General features: G+C 40.8%; 1 protein-coding gene across 12 annotated transcripts in view; it reads right to left on the bottom strand.

The window, feature by feature from the left end:
* Window positions 1-237: 237 nt before the first annotated feature.
* The window catches only part of SCAPER (S-phase cyclin A associated protein in the ER), a 406,197-nt gene continuing 379,781 nt past the window's right edge, over window positions 238-26,653 (bottom strand). For all 12 annotated transcript variants that reach the window (XM_007477981.3, XM_007477982.3, XM_056796839.1 and 9 more), the window contains 3 exons: window positions 5,195-5,386; window positions 2,863-2,914; window positions 238-682 (listed from right to left, as the gene is read on the bottom strand). In XM_007477981.3, the coding sequence (XP_007478043.2) occupies window positions 579-682; window positions 2,863-2,914; window positions 5,195-5,386 (348 nt within the window). In that variant the 3' untranslated portion in view covers window positions 238-578. The remainder of the gene's footprint in view (window positions 683-2,862; window positions 2,915-5,194; window positions 5,387-26,653) is intronic.

The raw sequence follows: 26,653 nt of genomic DNA, 5'->3' as shown, positions 1-26,653 counted from the left end.
AGTAGGTAGATTGACGTGGCTCAGCCATCTTCCTTCCCAGAAGGTTTCTAACAGTCACTACAAATATCTCATCCCATCAGAATGTCACAAATATCCGCCATCTAAAGGGACATCCAAAAAGCAGCTTAAACTTCAATTCTTGGATTAACTGAAGAGATTTCCAGAATGTTGAAAATGTTTTGTTTCAAATTTGCTGCCTTTACAAGTAAAGAAACACTCATGTTGAAATACAAAAAGTCACACTGCAAAACAGAATAAGTTATTTTATTACAAGATATATAGAACAGAACGGATCGTGTCTTTTAAAGCCTAATTTCACCAATATTGCAATGTAAGAAGTTTACCATCACAGGGCTCCCAAACCTTATCATGTTATACAGAAATGAAACCAACCCAACTTGCAAAATTAGAAACCAGAACATTAAAGTATCTACAATAATTATAAATAGTGCAAAGTATATATTGTATCTACAGTGCAGTTATTGAGTATCAAAAGTTTTTTGTGCACAGTTAGAATATTTGTTTTTAACGATGAAGGTATCAGAATGTATTCAAATCAAAACCAACCAAAAACAGACTTATTTTTTCTCTTTTTTCAAGAAAAACTGTCGAGCTTCTTCCCAGGCCTGCTCTGGGAATCTGTTACACAACTCAAGGTAGTCTTGGGAAGTAAAAAATTTTTCTGCAAAAGAGAGAGAGAACATAACATTAAGTTATACTTTTGGGTGTGCTAAATAACGAAACATTTCAATATTCAAGAGGCTGGGAATACAGATCAGCTTTGAGAGAAATACTAATAAATTGGTTAAGTGTTCAAGAAAAGGACAAAAATGGTCAAGATGTCTCCAGTGTTTTCAGATATGCTTACTTAGGAAAGCATCCAAAAAAATGACTGCTTCTAATTTTGTAGCTTAAAAAAGGGGACGAGGGACCCAAACCTTTGTTCATGCTTATTTTGCCCCATCCCAACTGACCAGAAAAAGGTTTTAACACGGTTTTATATTTATTTTTCTTTAGGCAAAAAAAAAAAAAATCAAACAAACCAGGCTTCATTCTCAGGAACTGTGAAACATAATTTTAGGTTCAAGATTTTGCTCCTAAGTTTAATTTAAAATGTTTTCCTACGTCATTATTCAGCTTTGCGTCTACTGGCAGAGGAAACAGATGGAGGCTGAAAGGTAAACGGGTCTGTGTTTGGTCACTTCGAGGCGCCCATCTTCTCCATGGCTGAAGGGTTCGCCAACAGCTTTGCCCAACGTGTGACAGCGTCCATGGAGGGCCAGAGCCAAAGGCACTGAATACATTTACAGCTCTGCTCCCGCCAGGAGTTGTTCTTGAGAGTCATCTCAAACTGGGGACTCTTTCTGAGCACAGAGGCTGGCTACGCCGGGGGTCCAGGACGCTGCTCCGAGTAGGTACCCTCGTGCGTTGGGCCAGCTGCACTTCGGTCTGTGTTGCAAACTTCTTGATACAAACAATGGTGCCGTCTCTGTGGCTGCAGCGCATGTAACTGGCCCACAAAGTGCCAAGGAAGCCCCTGGGGAATCTGCCTTCCTGACAGGGCAAAGGGGGAGCGTTTCTTTCATGAGAAGCCAGGAGAGAGGACAGGACGGCGCTGCCACTTTTTTCTCATGAACACAAAGTTTGGTGTCTGACTGAAAGGAGAAACCTTCCACTCTACGTCCAACCATTTCCCCATGTAGGACCCGGTTCGGGGGCCTCCTTGTCTGGATTTCCCATGGGGAGGCCTCAGTAGGCAATGGGCACAGGGTGCATAAGTGAGTTAAGGCCGATTCTGGTTTACTTCTTCACTTACTTCACCTGGTTCCATAGAACCTGGTTTTTAAAATGACAAATGTAACCACTTTCAGTTATTGTTACTTTTTCTTGTTGAAACTTTTCAACACCTGCTTATTCCAAATGACTTTTTGTTTTCTTTGCAAAAGAATCCAACACACACCAAGTAGAGGCTTCAAGGTTAGGGGCCCCAGAGGGGAACACAGCTGGGCGCTGGAATTTTCAGTGTTTTAAAGAATAGAAAATGACTGGAGAATTGGGAAATTCTAGCTCGGATATTTGACAAGTACCACAAGACAGGGGAGCAAAAAGAAGCGAGTGAAGCAATGCCTTGCTTTTTAAAATCACAATCCAGGAAGATGATTCCAAAGAATACAATTTCAAACAACCAAAACATTCAACTGATCAGAGGAAAATGGCCTAGCAGGAGAGCAACAGAAAAGGGCTTGTAAATCCTTCAGCCTCTGAACTCTGCTAATTTGATGGCTTTTTCTGCGTGTAAAACAAATATTTTCAATAAAAAAGTTCAAGGGCTTAAACTCACTATTGGGGGAATTTCCCCACCTAAGATTACATCACGGCACCAGATACTGTAGGAAAAGTCAATCCACTTATACGTGCATCTTTCACGGGGGACAGTTAAATTAATGTTCATCATCCCGAATATCGGTTTTTATCTAGTGCTTTCTGAAACAACACTTGCTGACAGTAGAAAGAGGAGCTAATTAATTAGTTAGCATTCTGGAAGCTGTGAGAAACGTTTCGTAGAATTCAGATTTTTCTGATTCTCTGCTGTCATGTAGTGACTGCTTTCTTTTAATCAGAGCTGGAGAAAGGCCCCTCGTGAAGGAGAGGAAGGTCCCACCAAGTATTATCCTTACAGTCTATTCGATTTCTCAGTAAGACAATGTAAGAACTCCTGCTTACAGGTAAAATCCCCAATAACTTTCTGCCTTGAAATAGATTTGGCACTTGAAAGGGAGCCCTTGCTGCAAATGGGGAGAAGCATGCAGTTTGGTTATCAGACTCAGAAATGATGTCTTAGTTTTCAGGAGACATACATACCCCTTGTTTGAGGATACAGATCTTCGGTTTGACCTGGAATTGGTTCAAAGTCCTAGGCAGACAAAAGAAAACTGTATAGTGAGTATAAAAACACCAAGTTTAAATCAAATAAACTGAAAAGCCTCGTGAAGCAACCAGTCTGCAAACCCCCTTGGCCTGATTCCTGTGGAATCCAGTATGGAATCTAAGAAAATGTAGAAACAGGACCTAGACCTGGATTATTATAAAATAAGACTAAACAATGACACCACTTTCAGACCCACTACTCTAGGCAACACGAACGCTGTCCATAAAACTCTGTGATCACAAATTAGTGTCCACCGTGGCATGTCGGGACACTCCTAAAACTGAAATGTACCCTCTGGCAAACTATTTTGTTAGGGTTAGCAGCTTGTTGCCTAATAGACTGTTATGCTAGCTTAATTATTAGTGAGCAGTTTTGCTTGGGGAATTGCCCCCCCCCCACACTATTCAGCAAAATTCTGCAGTAATTTAGTGACCAGAAATATTACATTTCTTCTGTTTTAATGAAATAGTATTTTTAATGGTGAACCAGAACATTAATACATGATGAAATGATCAGAATGGAATTCTTAATAGTTTGTTCCACAGATGTGGAGATGCTACAGATTAAAGTGATGGTCAAGCCCAGCCATAAAAATAACTTCTACGATTCCCTCCTCCTGCCTCCTTTCCTTCTTCTCACAGGCTTCAGGAGCTGGAAAGGGGCACAGAGGTACATATTTAACAAAGCATGTAAGCAGCTATGAAATTCTTAGTACTCATGCTAGTGTCAATGGAGTTTTATTGTTCTTGGAAAATTAAATTCTTTGTAAAATGTACATTTTTAGAGAAGATTTTATATATACGTGTGTGTGTATATATATATAGGAAAAATATATATATATGAAAAAATATATATATGATCTCTCCCCACAAGTATGTGTAATATCAAATGAAAATGCACATTTGAGAATCTGGCAGGCAGATTTACTTTTATTTCTTATTGCTATCATAAGGATTTTTGTTAAGATATTGATATAATTCCTCAAGACATCTAAAACTTTAAATAATCAGAAGAGTTAGTTTGGCTCTGCTACATATTCTGGGTTTTAAATAATAACCATAAAATCAAAATTTGAAAATTCATGCTAGAGTTCTTTATTTTTTAAATTCAATTTTTCAACATTTGCTTTATGAGTGACATAAAGTACTGAAATTTAATAGTGAGACTTTCTTCTTAGCATCTTTTGGAAAACCACTCCTGAAAAGCCAATGGGCTCTGAAGTGTTTGACTTTTTAAACTATTTTAGAAAACGAAGTCAAGAATTATAAACAGAATAGCTGGGCTGAAAGATTTTTTAAAGCGATTGACCTTTAACTTTGTTTATTCCCTCATTACTGGATTGTAGACTGTAAAAAAATTGTCTTTCATGAAGAAAGTGTCATAAATCACTTTAAAAAGCTCTTCTTTTTAAAATGCATTTACTAATAAGCTATCTGCTATCAAACCAGTACTATAAGTCATTCATATTAGCCAGAGTAAGCTACAAAACAAACAACAAAAAGAAACATCCATTTTCTGTTTAAATACTACAAGCAAAAAGACGTCTGGAATAAGTTCCCACACTTGTTCCTGTGCAAATACCGGGCACTGGATTTTTCAGTGGAAAATACGACCCAAGCCGAAAGATTAAACAAAAAAATCAGAAGGTTTTCTTTGACCCTGATGGAAAACCAGTCGTTGGATTAGACAGCAAAGAGTCACTCTGACTTTCTGCGTCCAGTTAGCTCCGGAGCTTTGGCTGGCGAGAATGCTGCCTGTGCCACAACCTTATCTTTGCCTGAAAGACACGTTTATTGTCCGAAGACCATGCTTGACCAAGCTTGAACTTTTTTTTTTAACACCAGAGACACTGAATTTAAATCCACACTGAGAAAGGATCTGCTAGTTGAACTTCACATCCACTTAAAGCTAGTCGCTGAGGTTCAGTTCTTTTTCCCCTTTCTCTCTAAATTGCACGCTCCCCCGCCCAATGGAGCAGAAGGCAGAACCCTCCTGAAACAAGGAAAAAGGAAAGAATGGAGCAGTCTTCAAAAACAGTCATTCTGAGCTGCCCAGAGCGCTGGGAGCCGGCTAACTTCAAGGAAACCCTCCCCAGAGCCTCTGCTAAGCGGGATGGCTGTTTCCTGGGTGGGCCTTCTGGGAGCTCTCGGGGCCTGTCCCCAAAGGCTTAGTCTTGTTTTCTAACTGAATTAGGTACCCAGAAAGCCAGAGCCCCAGCCCCCGGGAGAATGGCCTAAATGCAAGTTTCCATTGGAACGGCTGTACCTGAATGAACGTAGCAAGCAAGACACAACTCATCTCTTGCTCCAGAATGATCTTGTTCTGAGGGTTATTGTAACAAGCAGCGATTAGTGAAGGGAACAGCACTTTGATGAGGCGAGGGTCACTAAAGTACTGGAAAGGCAGCTGGCAAAGCTTCTGCAGCACCGTGGGGTGGCGGCCGGACTGCACAATGACCTGGGCACAAGAAGAAGAGCATGAGCACACCTGGTCACCGCCGAAGACTGGCAAGTGTGCTTCTGACAATGGGCGGCGGGATGAGGCCAATGAGAACGCCCCAGTCCTTTCCCTGAGAGGGAGGAGAACCCAATTTCCCAAGGCTCAGGCAAGTGTGCGCCTGCATGCATGAGCTCCCCGGCAGGCCGGCTATGCCACAGGCTAGAGGGCCAGCAAGGGAGAGAGCCAGAGGCTTCCTGCAGAATGATCCAGGATAAACATTTACCCAGACAGGGCCACCGGGCCTCCCTCCCTCTCTCCCTCCCACTCCTGGCCTGCTCCATCTTCTCTAACAACCTCCTGGATACGTGGAACACAAAATCTACTAAGACATTTCAATCAGAGGCTGAAAAGAAAAGCTGATTGTAAGTCCTTTGGCCCCAGTTTCTGCAAGTAGAGACCCGGAAAGATCCTCCCCTCAGTCTTCCTTATCTTCGTTTTTATCACTGCCATTGAGTCTAAAAGGAGAATTGTTTAGATAAATGGGACTGTTGTCTGGAAGTAGGCTAGGTTTACAGCTGTGTACATCTTCAGACATGGAGCAATTAATGGGCTTGCTGGGGAACCCTCTTAATTTACTCACCAGCCCTACAAAGTCTCCATGATAAACTAAGACATGTCAAAGTCAGATCTGTTTCAAGTAACCTTGATTAGACAATTAGAATATGAAAGGGTTGGGTGACCCACAGTTGGCTTCTCAGCAGAGAAGGAAGCTTCTCGAAGGTTAGGGACACTGTAAAACCTAAGGTCACGACTGTAAATTGTACTTGGAAAAACACAATTTTACAGGTACACACCCAGACAGGACTGCGTTCAAATGAAAACCAGAAGGAGAGAATGAAGCAGGGGAGGCTGGAGAAACATAAATTACAGGGATTTACAAGTTTTTAAAGTACTTTTAACAATACACTAAGAACACACTCTCCGTTGATAATGCAGTTTGGTTTAAGAACAAGATCAACAAAGTAATAGTTCACATTTTTTAGTTCAATAGCCAAAATGACATCAAAAACCCTGCAGAGGATGTTGATAGGGACTTGCTAATACCCTCAAATCCAAGAGGAATTTTAAAGACTTTTACTCTGTGACAGTCTAGCCCATAGCCAGGAGGTGCCATTTCTGAGGTTAACTGATAAAAATGGGATTTTGTTATTGATTTTAAGAAAGCATGTATTTAAGTCTCTATTTTAATGATTAGCTACAGAAAATGGAACCCATCCAGACACTATTTGGGATTTGGAATGAAAGAATAATTTAAGAGTCTTTTCCCACTTTGGGAAATAATTAAGATCAATGTTTCCTTTTGTAAATTCATTTAGCATCTATTGAGTACCTACTATGTGCAAGGTCCCAGGCTGGATAACAACCACTGACATTAAGGCATACAAACATATAAGTGAATATATATATATATAAAGAATAGAAAGATAGGTAAAAAGTTAGAGTTTCAGCTGATCCTAATAACAACCTTCCTTTATTAAATTTTTTTTCTAGAGGTTCATTAATTGTAAAATTTCTAATTGGGGGTGACCTAGCTGGTATGGAGTGATCACCCTTTTGGCTGTTGGTGCTTAGAAGCTGTACCACCATGAGGAGGTTTTGAACTTTAGAGAATTTTTCTCCCCCCTCCCATTAAAAAAAAAAATGGATTTCTTTCCCTTAGATATAAATAACATTTTTACATTTGTTTTTTAAAAATTGTGTACTCCAAATTCGCCCCCCCCTTCCTCGAAAGGCAAGCAATTTGATACTGATTATACATGTAAAGTGATGCAAAATATTTTTCCATAGCCATATCACAGAAGAAAACACAGACAGAGAAAAAAGAAAAGTTAAAAAAGGATGCTCTGATCTGCATTCAGACTCCCATCAGCTCTTTCTCTGGCGGTGAATAGCATTTTCCATCCTAAGTCCTGCAGAATTGTCCTGGATCATTGTACTGCTGAGAATAGCTACGGTTTTCCCAGCTGACCACCTGTATACAGCGTTCTCTTGGTTCTGCCCATTTCACTTTGCATCAGTTCCCGCGAGTCTTCTCAGGTTTTTCGGAAGCCATTCTGCACAACAGTATTCCATCACAATCACATGCCACAACGTTGAGCCGGTATTTCTAAGAATGCTACCATATGATTAATTCATAAAAGCAAGGATACCCCAGACCTTTTACTCAGATGAGCTGAACATCTGTTAGTTAAATCGACTACTTACTTATGTTCACATCTCAAGACTTACTACAAAGCTATTGCCATTGGGTGCTGGGAGTTCATTTGGGTTTAGGTTCACAGAACAGCACATATGGGAGTCATTTGATCTTGTCACTTCGGTTAGATCTCTAGAAAGAAGTGGTGGGAGCGCTCCCCTCTGGCTGGGACCCCTCCAGTGAGCACATCTGGCTCCAGCCTCTGCGGAGGAGCCCCAGGATCCCCAGGGGCCTGGTCAGCAGCCGCTGTGCAGAGTGGAAGCCCCTGACTGGGTACGGGAACATCCAGCGGCTATTGGGAAATGTCACTTGGAATAATGTGAAAGAGCTGTAGATGGGCAGCAACGACTCAGATGATGACAAAGAGAATTCACGTTTCTACAGAGCTTCCAAGCACACCTGTGAGGTGGAAGCAGCAAGGATTACCATTCACATCTTACACAGAAGCAAACAAAGGCAGAGAAAATGGAAGGTCACAGAGTAGCAAGTGTTGGGAGGCAGGATTCAAAGCTCAGCCTGCCCCCTTTCCCCAAGGCCTGGCTGCTTCTCTGAACAGTGAGCCAAAGCAGGCGCTCGCTCCCCTTCTGAGGTGGGAAGGGAAAGGATCATGGAGAGCTGGGAAAGTACATTTAATAGGGCTGAATCAAGAGCCTTATTGAGCTGGCTGGGACCTGGGCCATCACCCTGAGGGAATTGCATGGGAATCCCTCAACAGTTTATCAGATACAGAGTTTGTTTCTGGGAAATAAAAGGAAAGAACCATTATTTCCTTGTTTAGCTCCTGCTTTTTGTAGCGAGCAGACATTCATCCTGGGTCTAAGGAGTTTTCTATCTAGAGAGTCATTCTCTTTCATAGATACTTTTGGTAACACACCGACATTGTTTATTTGAAGTTTTGATGGAATTTAAACAATTAAAAGTTTGTAGCTTGGAGCTAGTTTTCTGTTCCCCCCATCTCTACCCAACCCCCATCTTTGGCCGGGTTCCCTGTTTGGCCAGGAGTTTACCTTTTTCTGATGATTCTTTAAACCCCTCCTCTGGACTCTCAGTCTACAATGACAACTCCTAAAACTTAGGAATTACAGCACATGAGGTTGCTTTAGGGCATCTCAAGCTCCCAGAGGCCTAGAGAGTAAATGAAGTTCTTTGGCAGAACACAATCCATGGAATGTCCATTTCTTTAAGGGGTCGAGAACGGCTTGGGCAATATTAATTAGAAAAGGACGTGTCATCTTTAAAATACAATTTTTATTTTTGTATTATGAAGTTATCAAAAGTGCAAAAGGAATAGAGGATCAGAGATTTAGAGCTCTAATTTGAGCTTTAAGGACCTTTGAGATTATTGTGCATAATTTCCCTCATTTTATAACTGGGGTAACAGAGGTCCAGAGAGAAGTGACTTGCTCAAAGTCACACAGGTAATATGCAGCTCAGTCAGATTTGGAACTCAGGTCCTCTGACTCAGAATCCTGTATCTTTCCAGTCCTTGCCTCTGTTCTCTCAAACCTTGTACTGAAGAAATTTGGGCATAAAAACTGCATAACCTGAGGAGGTAATGGCAAGCATTAATAATAAAGTCCTTAGAAGTGACAAATTCATGCCAGCACAGACTGCAACATTGCTGAGGGCCCTGCACCAGATTAAAATGCAGGTGGGAAAAGTTTGCCAAAGTAAATGAAAATATAACAATATACAGATAATGTTAATTTGTGGTTTTCTAAGTCAATTTATGGTCTACAGAGATGTATTTCTATTTCAGTTTGACATTCATGTGGTCCTAACATAGGGAAGGATAGCTGGGTACCAGGTAAATGTTATCATAAACTCAAATATCATAAACCAGATAGAGTCCCTCACTGCTAGATCCTGAAGCTAGTTGTGGGGCCCTGAGGATCTCTCTGACCATCTTTCTTTCCCATTAAGTTTTTCATTCTGCTTTGGGCTCTATTCCTGATTCTCCAGAATTCTTGTTCCTTCTTGCCTGCTTTTTGGCTTATAGAAACATCAGCTTTGCCTTCCCTTGTGAGGGCAGGACCTTTTTGGCTTTTGCTTGTATTTGCATTCCCAGCATCTAACACCATGCCTGGCACATGGTAAGAACCTAATAAATGTGTGTTGACTTGGTGACATTGGTACAGTTCTTCATGACTTGTTCTTAACCTTCCTTATCCTTCCTGGCCAAGAGACCAGAACATATCCACAGTCAGAAGAGCTTTTCATTGAAAAGTTAAAGCAAGCCAAGGGCCTCACTAGGGTCCTGGAAATGCCCTCAAGCCCTCAGGCAGGAAGCTTCCCTTGAAAAAAGTGGGCAAATAATGCATAGTTAACATTTAAGTAAGCTGTTTGGTTCAAATATCGTCCAGTAAACATTGACTTTGGTTATTTGTTTTTTAAGAAAACACATAGATGTGGCAAAATTGGGATACTAATACATTGTTGGTGGAGTTGTGAACTGACCCAATTCTGGAGGGCAATGGGCCATAAAACTGTGGATTCCCTTTGATCTGGTTATTACTACTAATAGGTCTGTATCCCAAAGAGGTAATAAAAAAAGCGGGGGGGAGAAAGACCTACTTGTACAAAAAAACATCTATAGCAGTTTTTTACATCGGCAAAGAATTGGAAATTGAGGGGATGTCCATCAACTAAGGAATGGCTGAATAAATTATGTTATATGTCAGTGATGGAATATTATTGTGCTATAAGAAATTTCAGAAAAAGCTGGAAAGAGCTGCAAGAACTGATGCAGAGTGAAATATGCAGAAATGGGAGAACATTGTACACAGTAACAGCAATATCGGATGATGATTATCTGTGAAAACTTGGTAACTATCTAGGGCAATCCTGAAAGACTCATGACGGGGAATGCTCTCCACCTCCAAAGAAAGAACTGCTGGAGTCGTCTTTCACGCCAGTATATTTATGGTTTTATTTTGGGGTTTGGGCTATGTATGAGTTTGCTCTTACAACAATGACCAATATGGAAGTGTGGTTTGCATGACAATAAAAATAAAGAGTACACGCATGTATGTTCATATAAGAAAAAACATATATACTACTAGCCATTCTGGTAGCCTGACTCCAGCTTCAAGTATTTCAATTTTGGCTCTACCACTTAACACTTGGGTGACCTCAAACCCCTTTCTGGGTCTCAGATTTTTTAGGTATAAAAGAGGGGATTGGACTAGGTGTCTGTAAGGTCCCTTTCAGCTCTAAATTTATAATACTATTTTGCAAAAGGGAATGCCAGTTTTAGGAAATAAGACCTAAGGTAGAGAGTTTAAAAAGTCTAAAAAAAGGTATTCTTGAAGAGAGAGAACCTTAGACCTGGGAATACAAAGCGACCCTGACATGACAAAGGGATTTGTGCTCCCCCAACACCCACTGGACTTCCAAACTCTGTTTTTATCCTCTTGCTTCATCAGTCAATTGACGATATTCATTAATTTGGGAACACAAGTATCTCTGGGCTGAATCAAGGAATGTCAGAGCTAGAAAATAATTTAGATTATCTTGTCTAATCACTTTATAGGACAATCTTGGGGGAAGTGTCTTGGTGATGGGGGAGGGAGGCGCGTGGGGATGGACACGTAGAAAATAGTTCAGTTATTTGCAGCATTCAGGGGCTTTCTCCAAGTTCAGACAGAAGAATCTCATACTGCTAATACAGCCCCATCTGCCAGTCCCTCTGGGTCTGGTTCCCATCTCCACACTTCTCCTGTCCATGTTTAGGCCTGGGAGATGCCCCACTGTACAAAGGTGGTGGTGGGTGCCATTGTGTATTTAATGACAAGGAAGCCTAAAGAACCTGTCGCCAACAGCAGAAGACAGGAGAGATCCCTGTATTAGATCCCGAGATAAATAACCCTTCAATGCAACAATAGCTTTTGGGAAGAGAGCCAATAAACTGTATACAAGCCACTGAACTGCTGCAAGCCATTCTTGGCTCTGTAAGCATAGAAAGAAAGTGTGCAAACAAGGGTTGGAAGGGGTGTGGGTGGCTCCACGGTGACACAAATGGAAATGCATTTTGACAGCTCTGATGAGAAAATCCCAAAGTAGTAATTATCCAAGAAATACAGAGAGTGGTTTCAGAAAAAAACAGAGGTTCAGATGAAGCAAGTGATAAGCAATGCCCCCCGCCCTTACAGACACCTCCCCAAATGTAGCAGACCGAAGAGGCTTCAGGGATGAGAAGGGTTTACTGCCATTCCAGTGGGGTTAGCTTCTAACAACATTAGTAAAAGCCTAGTGTAGCGTAGATGCTCTGCTCTCATTCTCTTAGGGTACAGTAATCTACATCAACACTCAAAGTTTGGGGTCCTCTGAGGGGGTGGTAAGGGTCTTTTTTCCTGACAATATTGGTTCAAGCCCCTACTGGCTATGTTCCCCTCATTTGTTAAGGGGCCAGTGACTAGCACCAATTAAACTTTTAATAGCAGATTAGCTATTACAAAGAGATATTTAGTTCAAAGATATAGCAACATCAAATGTATAAACATTTCCCCTCCTATATAATATTGATCCCTGCCCAATTCATGTTCAGATGGCACAGGACTGCCACAAGAGTCTGTGTCTCTGCTACCACTGCTCTGAGGTCCTCAAGATAACCCCCCCATGTCGGTTTTTTTTTTAAACCCTTACCTTCTGTCTTGGAGCCAATACTGTGTATTGGCTCCAAGGCAGAAGAGTGGTAAGAGTAGGCAATGGGGGTTAAGTGACTTGCCCAGGGTCACACAGCTGGGAAGTATCTGAGGCCAGATTTGAACCCAGGACCTCCCGTCTCTAGGCCTGGCTCTCAATCCACTGAGCTACCCAGCTGCCCCCCCCTCCCCCCCGCCATGTCGGTTTTTGCTCCTCAGGGCATCGATGCTAAGTTGGTCTTGAAATCTGAACTTTGAAAAGACAGGATACTCAGACGTCCCCCACACCCTTTGAACCCACAAGCTCGTAAAAGTCATCAGTTCTAAATCCCTTCACTGGCTGCCAAACTGTCAAGAGCGCTAAGAAAGTAGCCATGGCCTCTAGATCTATTTGATTATCTCCAGTGGGATGGTCAAAGAGCCTCTTGGACATGACCAGAAACAGTTGTGGAATGCCTCTGTAAGTCCTATGGTCTGTCTTTCCCAGGGATTTCCCTTCACCACCACCATGTTTCTCCTAGAAGTAGGCTTCCCAGATTCGCCAGTCCCAGGTGCTCTGTGAAGGTACCAGACCCCCTTTTACAGGAGCCAGAGTGAGGGGCCTGCTGACTGTAGATTCACCATTTCTAGAATAGCTCTGCTTCTTCTGACTCTAGGCCTTGGATTGAACCTTCAGCCTAGGATATTTAGCTCTTCTCCATTTCCACAGTTTATCTACTAAAATCTTACCTCACAAATATGTAAGTTCACACCTCACCTCTTCCATGAAGACTTTTTTGATTGCCAAATAGCTAGAGGTAGTCTTTTTCCTGAACATGACACTTACCAGAATTACAAACTTTGAATCACAAATCTTATTATATAGTCTACTTGCCATGACAGTTATTTTTATACTTGGTTTATCTGTCCTACTAGCCTGTAAGCATCTTGAGTTCATGGATGTAAGCAGATTAGAGTCCTCCAAGAACAGAAACCTTATTTTATTGTTAGAATATTGGTAATACTTATTTTGAGAGGCTTAAAGGAAAGAGAGTGGATAAGGGGCTTTATTTCATTACACAGTATGTGTGCATGTATGTATGTATGTATGTATGTATAGTTTTTTTTTAGTCAGCAAATATCAGTTTTGTTTCCTTCCTACCCCAACTTCCTCCTTCCTCTTTTCCAATTGAGAATGAAGGAAAAATCCCTGTCATAAGCATGCATAGTCAGGCAAAACAAATTTTTATACTTGTCCTGTCAAAAAAATACACACATACATAAAAACTCATTCTGCACTCTTAAGTCCCTCAGCTCTCCATCCGGAGGTAGGTTAGTGGTCCTCTAGAATTGTAGGTAGTTACTGCTCTGATCAGAGTCCCCGCAACCTTCAAACTGTTTGTCCTTTCCATATTGTCATTGAGCAAACTGCTCCTCCCGGTTCTGTTCACCTCATTCTGCATCAGTTCTTACAAATCTTCTCAGGTTTCCCAGAAACTGCCTCCTTCATCATTTCTTACAGTATGAGAGTACTTCATCATATTCACATAACATAGCTTCTTAATTCCCAGATTGATGGCCATTTCTTCAGATTCTAATTCTTTGCCATGTTAAAAAGAACTCTATGTGTTGGCACTTTCTTAGAGTTGGTTTTACTTAGGACTACTTCCTCCCATTATTTATCCTTCCTTCTCCCCATGGTCTCATCTTTCCCTGCTGAGTAAAATGTATTTTACCCAGATGTATATATACATTTTTCCTCCCTTTGACCAGTAAGATGAAAGTGAGGTCCAAGTGTCAGTCATTCTCTCCATCCTTTCCTCATCTGTACAGATGTCTACTTGCGCATCCTGATTATATGACATATTTTCCTTAACCTCCCCAGGGTATTCCTCTTCCCCTTTCTTTCCATTCTTCTTTTAAGATCAATAACAAAAGAGAACCATTCCCAAGCCTTGCCCAATTAGACTTCCTCTATGACCTTTCATGATATTAAGAGTTCAAAAGGGACACGTACCATTTCCCTATATTCGAATATAAGCAGTTTATCCTGGTTTAATCCCTCATGATTGTTTATTCATGTTCACCATTTCGTGTTCCTCTTATTCCTGTGTCTGAACCTCAAAGTTTCTATGAAGCTCTAGTCTTTTTTTATCAGGAATGCTTGGAAGTCCTCTGTTTCATTAAAGATTCATTTCTCTCCCTCAATGATTATATCACTCTTGCTGGTTAAGTTATTCTTTGTGGAAAGTCTAAATCCTTTGCCTTCTGGAATACTTTATTCTGAGCTGTCCTATTCCTATATATGATAGTAGCTCCTAAATATGTATGATCCTAAGTGTGACTCCTTGGTACTTAAATTCTTTCTTTCTGGTGGCTTTCTGTATTTTTTCTTTGAACAGGAATCTCTGGGTTTTGGCTGTCATCTTCTAAGAGTTTTCTTTTTGGGGTTTCAGGAGGTGGCTGATGAATTCTTTCTAGTTCCATTTTTCCCTAAGAAATCTGGGAATTTTTTTTTAAGAATTCTTGAAATATGATATCCAGACTCTTCTGGGAAGTCAATTGATTCTTAAATTTTTTTGTTCTCCAAGTGCTTTTCAGGTCAGTGTTTTTCCCCTAAAAAAATAACTCCTTAAAAATGAGAGTTGGTCAAATGAAAGCAAATTATTCTATGAGACACCAAGAAATAATAAGTCAAAGTCAAAAGACTTAAAAATAAAAGGAAGAAAATGTGAAACTTTCTTTCCTAAGAAAAATAATTGACCTGGAAAAGCAAGAAAGCGATAATTTAAGAATCATTGGACTACTTGAAATGCATGAAGAACCTAGACATCATTTTTCAAGGAATTAGAAAGGAAAACCTCCCAGATATTTTAGAACCAGAGGACAAAGTAGAAACTGAAAGAATTTACTGGTCACCTCCTGAAAGAAGCTCCAAAGTAAAAACTCCCATGAATATTATAGCCAAAATATAGAACCTCAAGTTAAGGAAAAAATACTGCAAGCAGCCAGAAAGAAAGAAGTCAAATATTGAGGAGATACAATCAGGATCACACAAGATTTAGCATCCATGGAGGGCTTGGACTATGATATTCCAGAAGGCAAAAGATCTAGGATCACAGCCAAGAATGACCTATTCAGCAAAACTGAGTATAATCTTTTGGGGGAAATAATTGATACTTAATAAAAATGAAGACTTTCAAGCACTAGTGCAAAACAGGAAATCTGACATGCAAACATAGGACTCAAGAAAAATATAAAAAGGTAAATAAGAAGGAGAAGTCATAAGGGTTTAAATAAGGTTATATAGTTTACTACTACATTCCTGTTTGGGAAAAGGGTATGTATAATCCCCTCAGAACTTTCATCATTAGGGCTATTACTCTCACCTGTGCTAGTTCAAGGAGGAAAACCCAGATATAGAAATTCATCTTACCCAGCAGGGAAAAAGAAAATAAAGGAGGTTGTGTGTGTGTGTGTGTGTGTGTGTGTGTGTGTGTGTGTGTGTGTAATAGGGTAGATTCAAAGAGGTAATGGTCAGAAGTAAAATACTTTTAAAGAGGGAAAAATTCACAAGATACAAAAGAAAACTGAAAAAGGTGAATTCACAAGCAATGAAAAGGAAAAAGTTTTTAGGAGCTATTTCCCCCCAATATAAGCCAATAAAACTAATAATGTAAATGAAATTAATGAATATTAAAACATATAAATTGCCCAGATTAAAAGAACCAGAAATTGAATACTTAAGTAACCTCATTTTAGCAAAATAAATTGAATAAGCCATCAATGAGATATGTGAAAAGGAAAAAGAGCAATCCTTGATGTCTGGATAGAGCTTTTCCTATATACAGAATAGATCCTGGAGCTACTCTCTCAAAGCCTTATTTTCCCTGGTTAGTTGGGTAATCAGAGAACTAACTGTTGGTTGCATCTTCTCTCGGGGTTCTGGGGCTACTCTTTAGCCTTTCGAGTGATCTTTCTATGATTACCAGCTATATCAATTAGCCAACCTCACTTAATTAGCGTTTAAAATTTACTACCATGGTATAAGAAGAACATTGGTTATTGGTACAAAAATCCTGCCCCCACCCCCAACCAGAGGCACACTATAGTCTTCCATGAGTACATGCTGAGTCCAGAGGAAAGTGGGTTTATGTTTAGAGGGCATATGGAAAAGTTCCTTGTTTTTTGGAGATCCTTTTCTACCCTTTGCAGAGGTGAAAAAGTAAAAAGGTACTTTCCACCTATACCTCTGGGATGGCCCAGTTTTCAGCTGGCCTCCTTGTGGACTCAGTGTTTCTAGTTTGTCATTGGCTCCTGATTCAGATCCTTCAGTCACCCATGGCTGTTCTGGTGACATCGCTAGGATGCCCATGGAATATCCAAAACTCTCACAGTTCATAGGGTCGGGGAGAAGACAGAGATGCTCTCTTTGTTAGGATTTTGGCCCAAGCTTTCTTCCAAAGGGCTGGCAAAACAGTGGCATACTAGGTTCAAAACGGATCTGCTTTTTCTCCAAGATGGCAGGGCATGACTATGTTTCTTTAGCCAGTCTCAATATACTTGTTGCATATTTTAATTTCATCCAGAGGTTTTTCACTTCTTCTAAATTGATCAAGGGCTTTTTTTTTTTTTACTGCTAGATTAATTCCCTTGCTTGATTAACTGATTCACCAGAGGTGTTTTCATGTAATAAAGACATCCATGCTAGAGTGTCTTTTAGTTACTCTAAGTGGATCAAGGTGATTGATTGAACCAGTCCCTCCCCTCATACTAGTAATCCTCATAACAACTCTGTAATGGATGTTGGCTAAGATAATTTCTAGAATGCAGAAAGAGTGCCCAAAGGCACAGAGTCAGGAAATAACAGAGCAAGGACTAGAACCAAAGATTTTCTGATTCCCAGGAATGTTCCAGTATGGCTGCAATCAGAGGGGCACATATTCTAATTATCCTCACTGTGACTTATTTTGTCCTTATAAGTCAGGCTAATTATAATTTTGTAAATCAGTAGGGGCAGCTGGGTGGCTCAGTGGATGGAGAGCCAGGCCTAGAGAGGGGAGGTTCTGGCTTCAAATTTGGCCTCAGATACTTCTTGGCTGTGTGACTTTGGGCAAGCCACATATCCCCCATTGCCTAGCTCTTACTGTTGTTCTGTTTTGGAATCAGTACTTAGTAATGATTCTAAGATAGCAGGTAAGGGTTTAAAAAATAAAAGAATACTAATTAGTAGCTCAGAGTTCTGTTTCCAAATCTGACCTGCACTACTGCTTCCCTTATAATCTCTGGCTACTGGAGCTTTCTTCTTTTCATCAGGGTACTTTGCTACTTGGTCTCTTCTGCTTTAAGATATTCTTTCCCCCCCTTCTTGTTCCCAAGGATTTTACTCTTAAATGAAGGCTGTTCCAAATCTCTCTCGCATACATCTGACCTCTAAGATGGGGATAGAATCATTTCCAAGCTTTTAAATTATGTATCTCATCAGTAAAATAAGTTTGAGCATACAACCACCACCACCACTTAAAGGAATGAATTCTATATTATAAAAAAGATGCAAAAAAGAACTTTTGAAATGACGAGATAAAGAGGAGGTAAATAATGTCTTACTATTTACCAACAGTGTAAAATCCTTGTGTATTCTTACTCCAGCAACTTTATTAAGTGTGTGTGTGAAATCAGGATACAATGGAATGTGCTTCATCATTCAAACAAATTGTAGTTGGAAACTCTGGGACATCTGGTGATTTGAAGGTCTGGGGCTGAGCTGGATTCATTCCTGTTGCTAGTTTGGATGGTTTGATATCCTACCTGACAACAAGACCTCACACAGACACAATGATCCACACTGCAGAAGGGCTACCCTGACAAAATCATGTACTCATTTTTCAGTACTATCTATCAATTATACAGAGGTATTTATTGGAATTTGGCTAACAAATTTCCATATTCAGTCTATTCATACAAACTAATCATGTGTTGCATTTTTATATTTTTAAACAAATGGGTTCTAAATCTATTTTAATCCACATATTAAACATTAATAATGCTCAATTTCCCTTTTTAAAAAAAGATAAAAAAATCAAAATTCTGATATTTTATTACCACATTCTAAGGGGCTATTTTTGGACTAGGTGATCCGAAAGGTCCTGTGATTCATTATATGCACTCCTCAGAGGGTTGGTATTATACTTTAGCAAAACAGAAATGATATTTTCAGGGCAAATATATTGATATATAAACACGCATCTCCTCTCCTCAAAGCCCCACCTGAACAAATGTTTATTTCTTAAAATTTTGATACCATTTTATTTTACTTTTGGTAAAAAAAAAATAGAATCTATATTGACAATAACTCACTTTTAGTAGGTTACATGGGGGAGTGAAGATAACTGTATTCTTTATTCCTTTTTTAAATGTTCATTTAAAAATTTGTGCTTTATGAAGAACTCTGTTTAGAGAACATAGGATTCAGAAAAATATCATTATTATTGCAATCATATCACCATCAGTAAATAATCTTAATATTTTTTATTTACATTTTGTCTGCCTTAAGAAGGTAGCGCACACATCATCTTGGGGATTGGTTACAGTAAGCTTTTAAAAAATGTTGTAGAAAATCAAAGGAGGTGAACATGAAGCTTTGAGATGAAGAAATCAAAGTTATCAATAATCATGTGAAAAAATTTCTAAATCACTTTTGATTAGAGAAATGCAAATTAAAACAACTCTTAGGTACCACTTCAGATCTATCCAACCGGCCATGAGAGTAAAGGAAAGTAATGAATGTTGGAGGGCATGTGGCAAAATTGGGACACTAATACATTGCTGGTGGAGTTGTGAATTGATCCAAACCATTTTGGGGGGCAATGTGAAACTATGTCCAAAGGGCTATAAAACACAGCATACAAAACCAGTAATACCACTACTAGGTCTATATTGCAAAGAGATTTAAAAAAAGGGGGAAAGACCTACTTGTACAAAAATATTTATGGCAGCTCTTTTTGTGGTGGGAATTGGTAATTGAGGGAGTGTCCATCAATTGGGGAATAACTGAACTAATTGTGGTATATGATGGTGATGGAATACACCTCCAGAAAAAACTGCTAGAGTCAATTTATTTGGGTTTTTATTTTGGGGTTTTGGTTTCATATGAATATTCTCTTACAACAATGAATAATACAGAAATGTGTTTTACGTGATCATACATGTATAACCCAGATTAAAGTGCTTACCATCTCTAGGAAGGGAGGGAGGGAGGGAGACAATTTGGATCATGTAACTTCAGAAAACTTATGTGAAAAATTGTTATTACATATAATTGATAAAATATCTTTTAAAAAAACCCATTGTAGAAATGCTGGCACTAAATAGTGCTGTTCATTGTAGAAAACAAAGGCTGATGGAGAAGTAGCTGGCCCACAAGCCTGGAGGCTCCCTCCTAGGCCCCTGGACTCCTGAACAGGCCATGAGGTAGCTGTGTGGGGCATCTATCAAGGGAGGGAGTGCTTGAAGGGAATGATTTCGAAGGCTCTACCACTCTGGCTCTCAGGTGCTTGTGAATACACTCTGTTTGCCAGATTTGTTGCCAACAACCATGTAAATGCTACATAAAAAGCTCCACAGATTTCCTAAGAGAATACAGACACTTCACGCTGACCAGAAGAGCCTGATGGGACAGCGCAGCACAGATGTGGTCCTTGGCCCAGGCAGACTCCTGACTCCGGCCTCTTTTGTGGGTGGCAGGAACAGCCTCCTCTGCCGAGGTTTCTGGACTCTCCTAAATGCTCTGCTACACCCAGACACATTCCATGCTGTGTTTATGGGGTTCCCTACATAATTCTATGACTATTCTATTAAATCACAAAAATATAATAGTAGCCAAAGCTTTTTGTAGTTTCAGTTTATGGCTCTCTCAAGTGAAATAAATGGTCTCTCGGATTTCTTTTGCTTTCATCTCTCTACATTAAGTACAGTAGGATGAGGTTCCAATTAGGGTCCATTAACTGTTCAAATTGATTCATGAGTCATCTTCCAGCTTCTCTTCCTAGCCATGGATACACATGTGGGCACGTCCGTCCGTCTGTCCGCCTCTCGGTGAGGTGTGGGGAGAAGGCTCTGGATGCTGGTCTGTCTCTGACCACCCGTGGAGCACCATCATCTGCTTGTCGTCTGAGAGGACAACCCACTGGAAGAGTCCTCGACACACATGAGTTCCCTCTTTGGGGAAGGAGAAGGAGGTCATGAAAAGCTGGCAATGTGCAGATGTCAGCAGACCGAGGCCACACAGCCCTGCCAGCTTGGGGGCAACTGGAAAAAGGGTGTGCAGAGGAGCCTCCATTAGTTTCCCATTTACAGTGTGTCAACATCGTATTGCCTGTGTGAATAGCTCTGCCTAAAAAGGCTGGATGAGGCCGATTCTCAGGGACACGGGGGAGGGCTTTTTCCAGGGCATTCACAGGCCTCAGTCTCTTACCCTTCATGGTCTCATCCACAGGGACAAGGCAGGGACTGTCTCCCCCCTTCTCATGGATGGCTCACAGAGTTCAAAAGGTTTATTTAGGGTAACCGTGTTTCAGGGCTGACCTAACATTTCAGTTTTCCTCATCAGTGCCCATTCTATCCCACAGGCCTGAAAAGGGAAAAAAATTCAAAGACTTCTGGTGACCCAGAGACAAAAGTCCCTGCAGGAACCTTCCTGAACTCCAGACGTGGAGGGCATGCCAACAACAGGCTATCCTACTTCATTCTGGAAAAGGTGAATTAGAAATGTGCTTGATTTGAACTGGCTCATAAAAATGATTTCCTAAATATATGGGACATCTTTTATTTTTTTAATGCTCTTTTCAAGAGTATTTCCCCATGGTTACATGATTCATGTTCTCTCCTTCTCTCCTTCCCTCCCTTCTCTTGGAGCTGACAAGCCATTCCACTGGGTTATATACATGTTATTACTCAAAGTCTATTTCCATGTTATTCATTTCTGTCATAGAGTCATCTTTTAAACGCCCAACCCCCAGGCCGGTGCGCATATAAACAAGTGATGGATCATGTTTTCTTCTGCTTCTGCTCCCACAGTTCTTTCTCTGGATGTGGATACATTCTTTCTCCTAAGTCCCTCCGGATTGTCCTGGGTCATCAAGTTGCTGCAAGTAGCAAAGTCAGTTACATTTGATTGTGCTACAATGCATCTGTCTCTGTGTATAACATTCTCCTGGCTCTGCTCCTTTCACTCTGTATCAGTTCATGGAGGTTCTCCAGTTCACATAGAAATCCATCAATTCATCATTCCTTAAAGCACAATAGTATTCCATTCCCATCAGATACCACAATTTGTTCAGCATTCTCCAATCGAGGGACAACATCTTTTATTCTTGAAATTAATAAAACCAAGTAGCAAAAGCATACTTTCAGGTAGCACCGAACAGAAGTGATATGGCAATGTAGAAAGACCACAAAATTTATTATTTTAAGCTCTGCTGATGCCTCTTGTTTTTGTCCCACTGTAATTTCCCAATATGCTCATCCTTCCCCAAACGAACCCTCTTGGACAATAAAGAAAAAGAGGTGGGAAAAACCAGCCCCAAAATCAGATGGCATTGACTGAGTTCTGCACTTGGGAGTCTTCCCTGTACTTGGGAGAAAGGGTGTTTGCCAGTGCATTCAGACGGTAGGAGATCCAGGTTTCAATTCCAACTCTGATACTAAATCTCTATAGGAACAGATAATTTTTCTTCTTCGGGCCCACTTCTTTATCTAAAAAATGAGAGGGTTGAATTCTGTAACACCTTGAGTTCCTTTTAACTAAAGCATACTAAAAATATGTAATCCTGACTTCATTTTGCTAATGGATATTATATTTCTTGCTTTCTAAATGAGTGGGGAAAGGGCCAAGGAGAGGGAGAGAAGCTGGAATTGAAAAAAAATAAAATGAGAAAATACCAAAAAAGTGAATGAATGCATGAATAAATATATTAAAAGAATGTTGCTTCAAAAAGAGGCCATGGTATTCTGTTGGTAGACTGCTTTCCACAGCATAAATGTTTCTGAAAAGTCGTACATAGAATTTTGGAGAGTAAAAAAACCAAACCACATTGTCTGATGCCTTCAAGGAGCTCACAATTTAAAAGCAAAGGTGTGTTGGCTGAATTCTTATGTAAAGCAAAGAGCCAATGCTTGAAGAGTAAGTTTGGTTTTTCCTATATCAGATTCTCTTCAGGTGTGGATATATCTGCATAAAAGGAAAATTTCAACCTGTGATAATTCAGGTCATTAGGGCAGGGATGATTTCACTAAGTTTGTAAGTTAATTATCCAGTAATAACAAATCCCATATAGAAAGGGTCAAATGAATGTGTAATCTGATTCTAGGCTTTGTCAGACTCCAAGACACTAACATTCTTTGGCTAACACCATCACAGCTTCAATCAAAGCAAAATTAAGAAGCTCCTTCTATAACCAGATTTAAGACAAATCAAGAATCAGAAAACCAGAGAAACAGGTTTGAAATCAACTGATCTCCTTCTCTTACACTTTCAGTCCCAGATTCAGTTAAGGAACTTTGCCAAACCCAGTAAAATGTTTTAAGGCTCCTATATTCACGGTGGTGATAATCTCTTCTGTGACAGCACTCAGAGAAAGAGCTGCTTTTAATGACTCACAGTCACACTTTGGATTACTCAATTCAATCCAACAAACATTTACGAGGTGCCCAATTACCTTGGGGAGACAGGGAGTGCAAGTACTAGTACAGTATCCCTGGTTTTACAGATAAATAAACTGAGGTTCAGAAGTTAAATGACTTCAAATTCAATGCTATTTCTTTTCTTTTCAAACCCTGACTGTTTCTGTCTTAGAATCAATACTAAGTATCAGTTCTGAGGCAGAAGAGCAGTAAGGGCTAGGTAAGGGGGGGTTAAGTGACTGACCCAGGGTCACATGGCTAAGACATGTCTGAGTCTAGATTAGAATCCAAGACTGCCCATTTCCAGGTCTGGCACTCTATCCACTGAGCCTCCCATCTTCCCTTAGTGTCATGCTATTTTCTGTATACCACACATATTCTCTGCTCTCAAAGAACTTACAGTTTAGTACCAAGAATTATTTTTCACCTAATCATTTTAGTATGGCTACAATTCTGGCTGTACCGACAGCCTCCGGGTTCTTTGATCCAATTTCCTCAGGACTTCAGCCTTAAAATGCCCCAAGTTTCTTTTTATTTTATTCATCTGTTAAGTCCTGGGTCTTACTGAGACAAGTCTCTCCGTTGGCTGATCTCTTGAGGGAGATCAGAATCAAGCAAGGGCAGGTCGGGCACAGATCTGGAGCTCAGGGAGCAAAGGAGACCTCGGCCTTGCAGGTTCTACGACATTCTATTCTGATTGGGGCTACTCAGGACTGCAGTTGGTTTCTTACAGAAACTTCCTGCCTTGGCAGAGGTGTTTTCTCTGGGATTATAGATTGGATCCAAACAGATGCTACCTAAGTGATTGATTTGAGAGGCTCCCCTCATTTTAGCCCCAGGCAGGGTCCAGGACTGTTTAGATTCACTAATGGTCTTTGGTTAAACTTTGACTCAAGATTCCTCCTCTCTCCATTTAGGTGATGTCCATCTGACAGCAGGATCACAGGTTTTCAAGGAAGCAAACAGTCTGCTGCTGAAAATGTAATTTGTGGATCCAAAATTTCCTGTTCTTCAGAGTTCGGTTTTGGAGCTCTGGCCTTGTGTCTCCTGCAAAGCTGCTACTTGTTTGGGAGGAGCAGGCCTTCCATCCATCTGCAGGGCCACTTTCTTTTCAGGACTGCTCCCTGTCCTGGTGCCTCTTCCGGGGGATCTCTAACTGCCTACAGGTCTGCTTCTGTCTAGCTTTACTGTGGAGAAGCAGCACAGTGCAGTGGAAATTCGCCACTGGAACATGGGAGTCCCAAGACCTGGGTTCCAGTTCCAGCTTCATTCTATACATCCTGTGTGCACTCTGTAAAATGGTCTGATAACCTGTGCTCTGCTTGCCTCAGAGGACGACCAGAAAGCTCCACCAGGATGATGGACATAACGTACTACAGAAATGTCAACGGGACTCGGAGACTTGAAGATGGCTCAGGAGTAGTTTGCTATGGTTTGATATTGTGAATGAGAAAAGGAGAGGGATAATTTTCACCATGTACAGATCCTTTTCCTCTTCCCCACTAACAACCTCATAGTAAGGGCTTTGGAAATATTAAAGTAAACATTAAAGTATTGAAGAAATGTGCTGCTAGTTTGAGCAAAGGAGTTGGGGGAGAGACAGAGATAGCTAAAACTGGGCCCCTTCCCTCAGGAAACTTACTTGGACTTGGCTTGGAAATGCCAAAGTAAGTTTGTCAGATTTCTCACTAACCCACTCCTGGCTCAGTGTCTATAAAGGAGCAAGTCTGAACCACTAATTCTCTATGAGAATTATCACTCATATTCAGCCACGGATGACATGAATGCATTAGATGTTTTCTTAGCAATTCTTTTTTTCTAAACTCTTTGACTCAATACTGTGTTTTGGTTCTAAGGCAGAAGAGTGGTCAGGGCAAGGCAATGGAGGTTCAGTGACCTGCCCAGGAAGAATCTGAGGCTAAATTTGAACCTGAGATCTCCTGTCTCTAGGCCTGGCTCTCAATCCACTGAGCCTCCTAGCTGTCCCCTTTCTTAGCAATTTTAATGCTCAGGGTATTAGAATTCATTAGTAGGATTGCTTGATCCTTACAGGGTGGGCTGGTCATAGAGATGGGGTCCAAGTACCAATTACTAGAGGGAAGCAAACTCACCCAGCCAGGAGAGAACTGTCCTGGAGAAGGAAGGCATAGTCTCTAGTCAAGATCCAGGAGAATAAGGAGAATGTCAGGCCAGAATGTCAGGAAAGAGCCTTCAAGGACAATCAAGTTGTGCTTAAATTTGACTAAGAAGTTCTTGAAAGGCAGTAAATCACTTGTGGCAACATGGCAGCCAAGTCCCCCGTGTGCTCTGCAGAGTGGCCAAGGTCAAAGAGTGACTTCTCGGTGAACTCCAAATGCAATCCAACATATCAAAGCAAATCTCAGAGCCTGGCAGAACTCTCATCTCTGCAGGGGCACTGCACTGTGGGCACTGGACCAAGTCTGCTCTCTGGCCTTGGGTCACTTGGCCAATTGCCCCCACAGGTCACTGTTGGACACTCCTTTTCCCTTCTGCTATTCCTTCCAGGCAGTTCTAATTCCTGTGAAGTTGGTTCCTTCAGGATGGCTGACAGGTAACCCCACAAATACTTCTAAACACTTTTATAGGTTTATGGAACCAAAAAAGCTATCCCTCATGAGAAGCTATGGCTCACTCAAAATGACTCCACTGTAAAACTTGGTGAGAAAGGAGGTGGACCAATTAAAAGGTTCATTTTGACTAATGAGAATGTGTAACTTCCAGTACAAATAACTTTTCTTTAGGCTGGCTGTCAAGTTTCTTCATTCTGAAACTAGCTAGGTCATTCACAGGATGTGTTAAAGCAAACAAATCCATTAAAATTGTTTTCAATTAGAGAAGTTCTACTTGGTAGGAAAATAAATTACATTTTTCTTCACTGTGCTAATATTGAGTGTAATTTGGTCTCTAAGTAGTCATACCTTTAGGTTCCTCATTGGATAAAGTGTATTTTTGTTTTATGAACAAAACAGTTATCTGTCACACAAAGAATGAAAACATAGAAAGCTGGATACTTGTATGACAACTTACGGAACCTGTTGCCAACTCATCCTTTGACAAATACAGTGAAAGCCAGACCTTGGGGCCTGTTCCAGTACAAGGCAGGTTGGGTTTTAGCTCTCTGCTCCCCTGAGGTTCTGTCTCATAGAACTGGTGCTGGAGTTTACACAATGGGTGTGGGCCTGGGCAGCCTGCTTCCCAGGAGAATAAATGGGTATAGTAAGATTGTCTGAGCATTTACGGGGCATCATCTCTTAGCACCAACAGATGTTTCTACAATCAGAAATCAATGAGTCCTCCCCCTCCCCGCCCCACTACTTTAAGGGAATAGTCTGAGTCAAAGTTTCCTTGGATAACTGAGAATCACAGACTGTCAAGAGTTGGCTGGGATCTTAGAGAACATCTAATCCAAACTCATTATACACTCTTTGCCTGGGCTATTGCAATGGACTCCCAATGGGTTTTCCATCTCAAGCCTTTCCCTGCTCCAATCCAAAGCTGGCCAACTGATTTTTCTCTAGTACAAGTTTGACCAAGTTGCCCTTCTCCATCCACATCATTAAAGTTCAGAGGTATCCCATTCCTTCTAGGATCAAACAGAGGTTCCCTGATTGGCGTTTAGTAATCGCTACACTCTGCCCCCTCCTTACTTTTATAGTAGTTGAGGTAGGCCATATTGGATGCACTCAGGGCTCCTCCCAGAGAACT

This window comes from Monodelphis domestica, chromosome 1 (assembly GCF_027887165.1).
Source record: "Monodelphis domestica isolate mMonDom1 chromosome 1, mMonDom1.pri, whole genome shotgun sequence".
In the NCBI taxonomy this organism is placed as follows: domain Eukaryota; kingdom Metazoa; phylum Chordata; class Mammalia; order Didelphimorphia; family Didelphidae; genus Monodelphis; species Monodelphis domestica.
The sequence above is the reverse complement of the archived record's forward strand: the minus strand, read 5'-3'. Positions and strand labels throughout refer to the sequence as shown.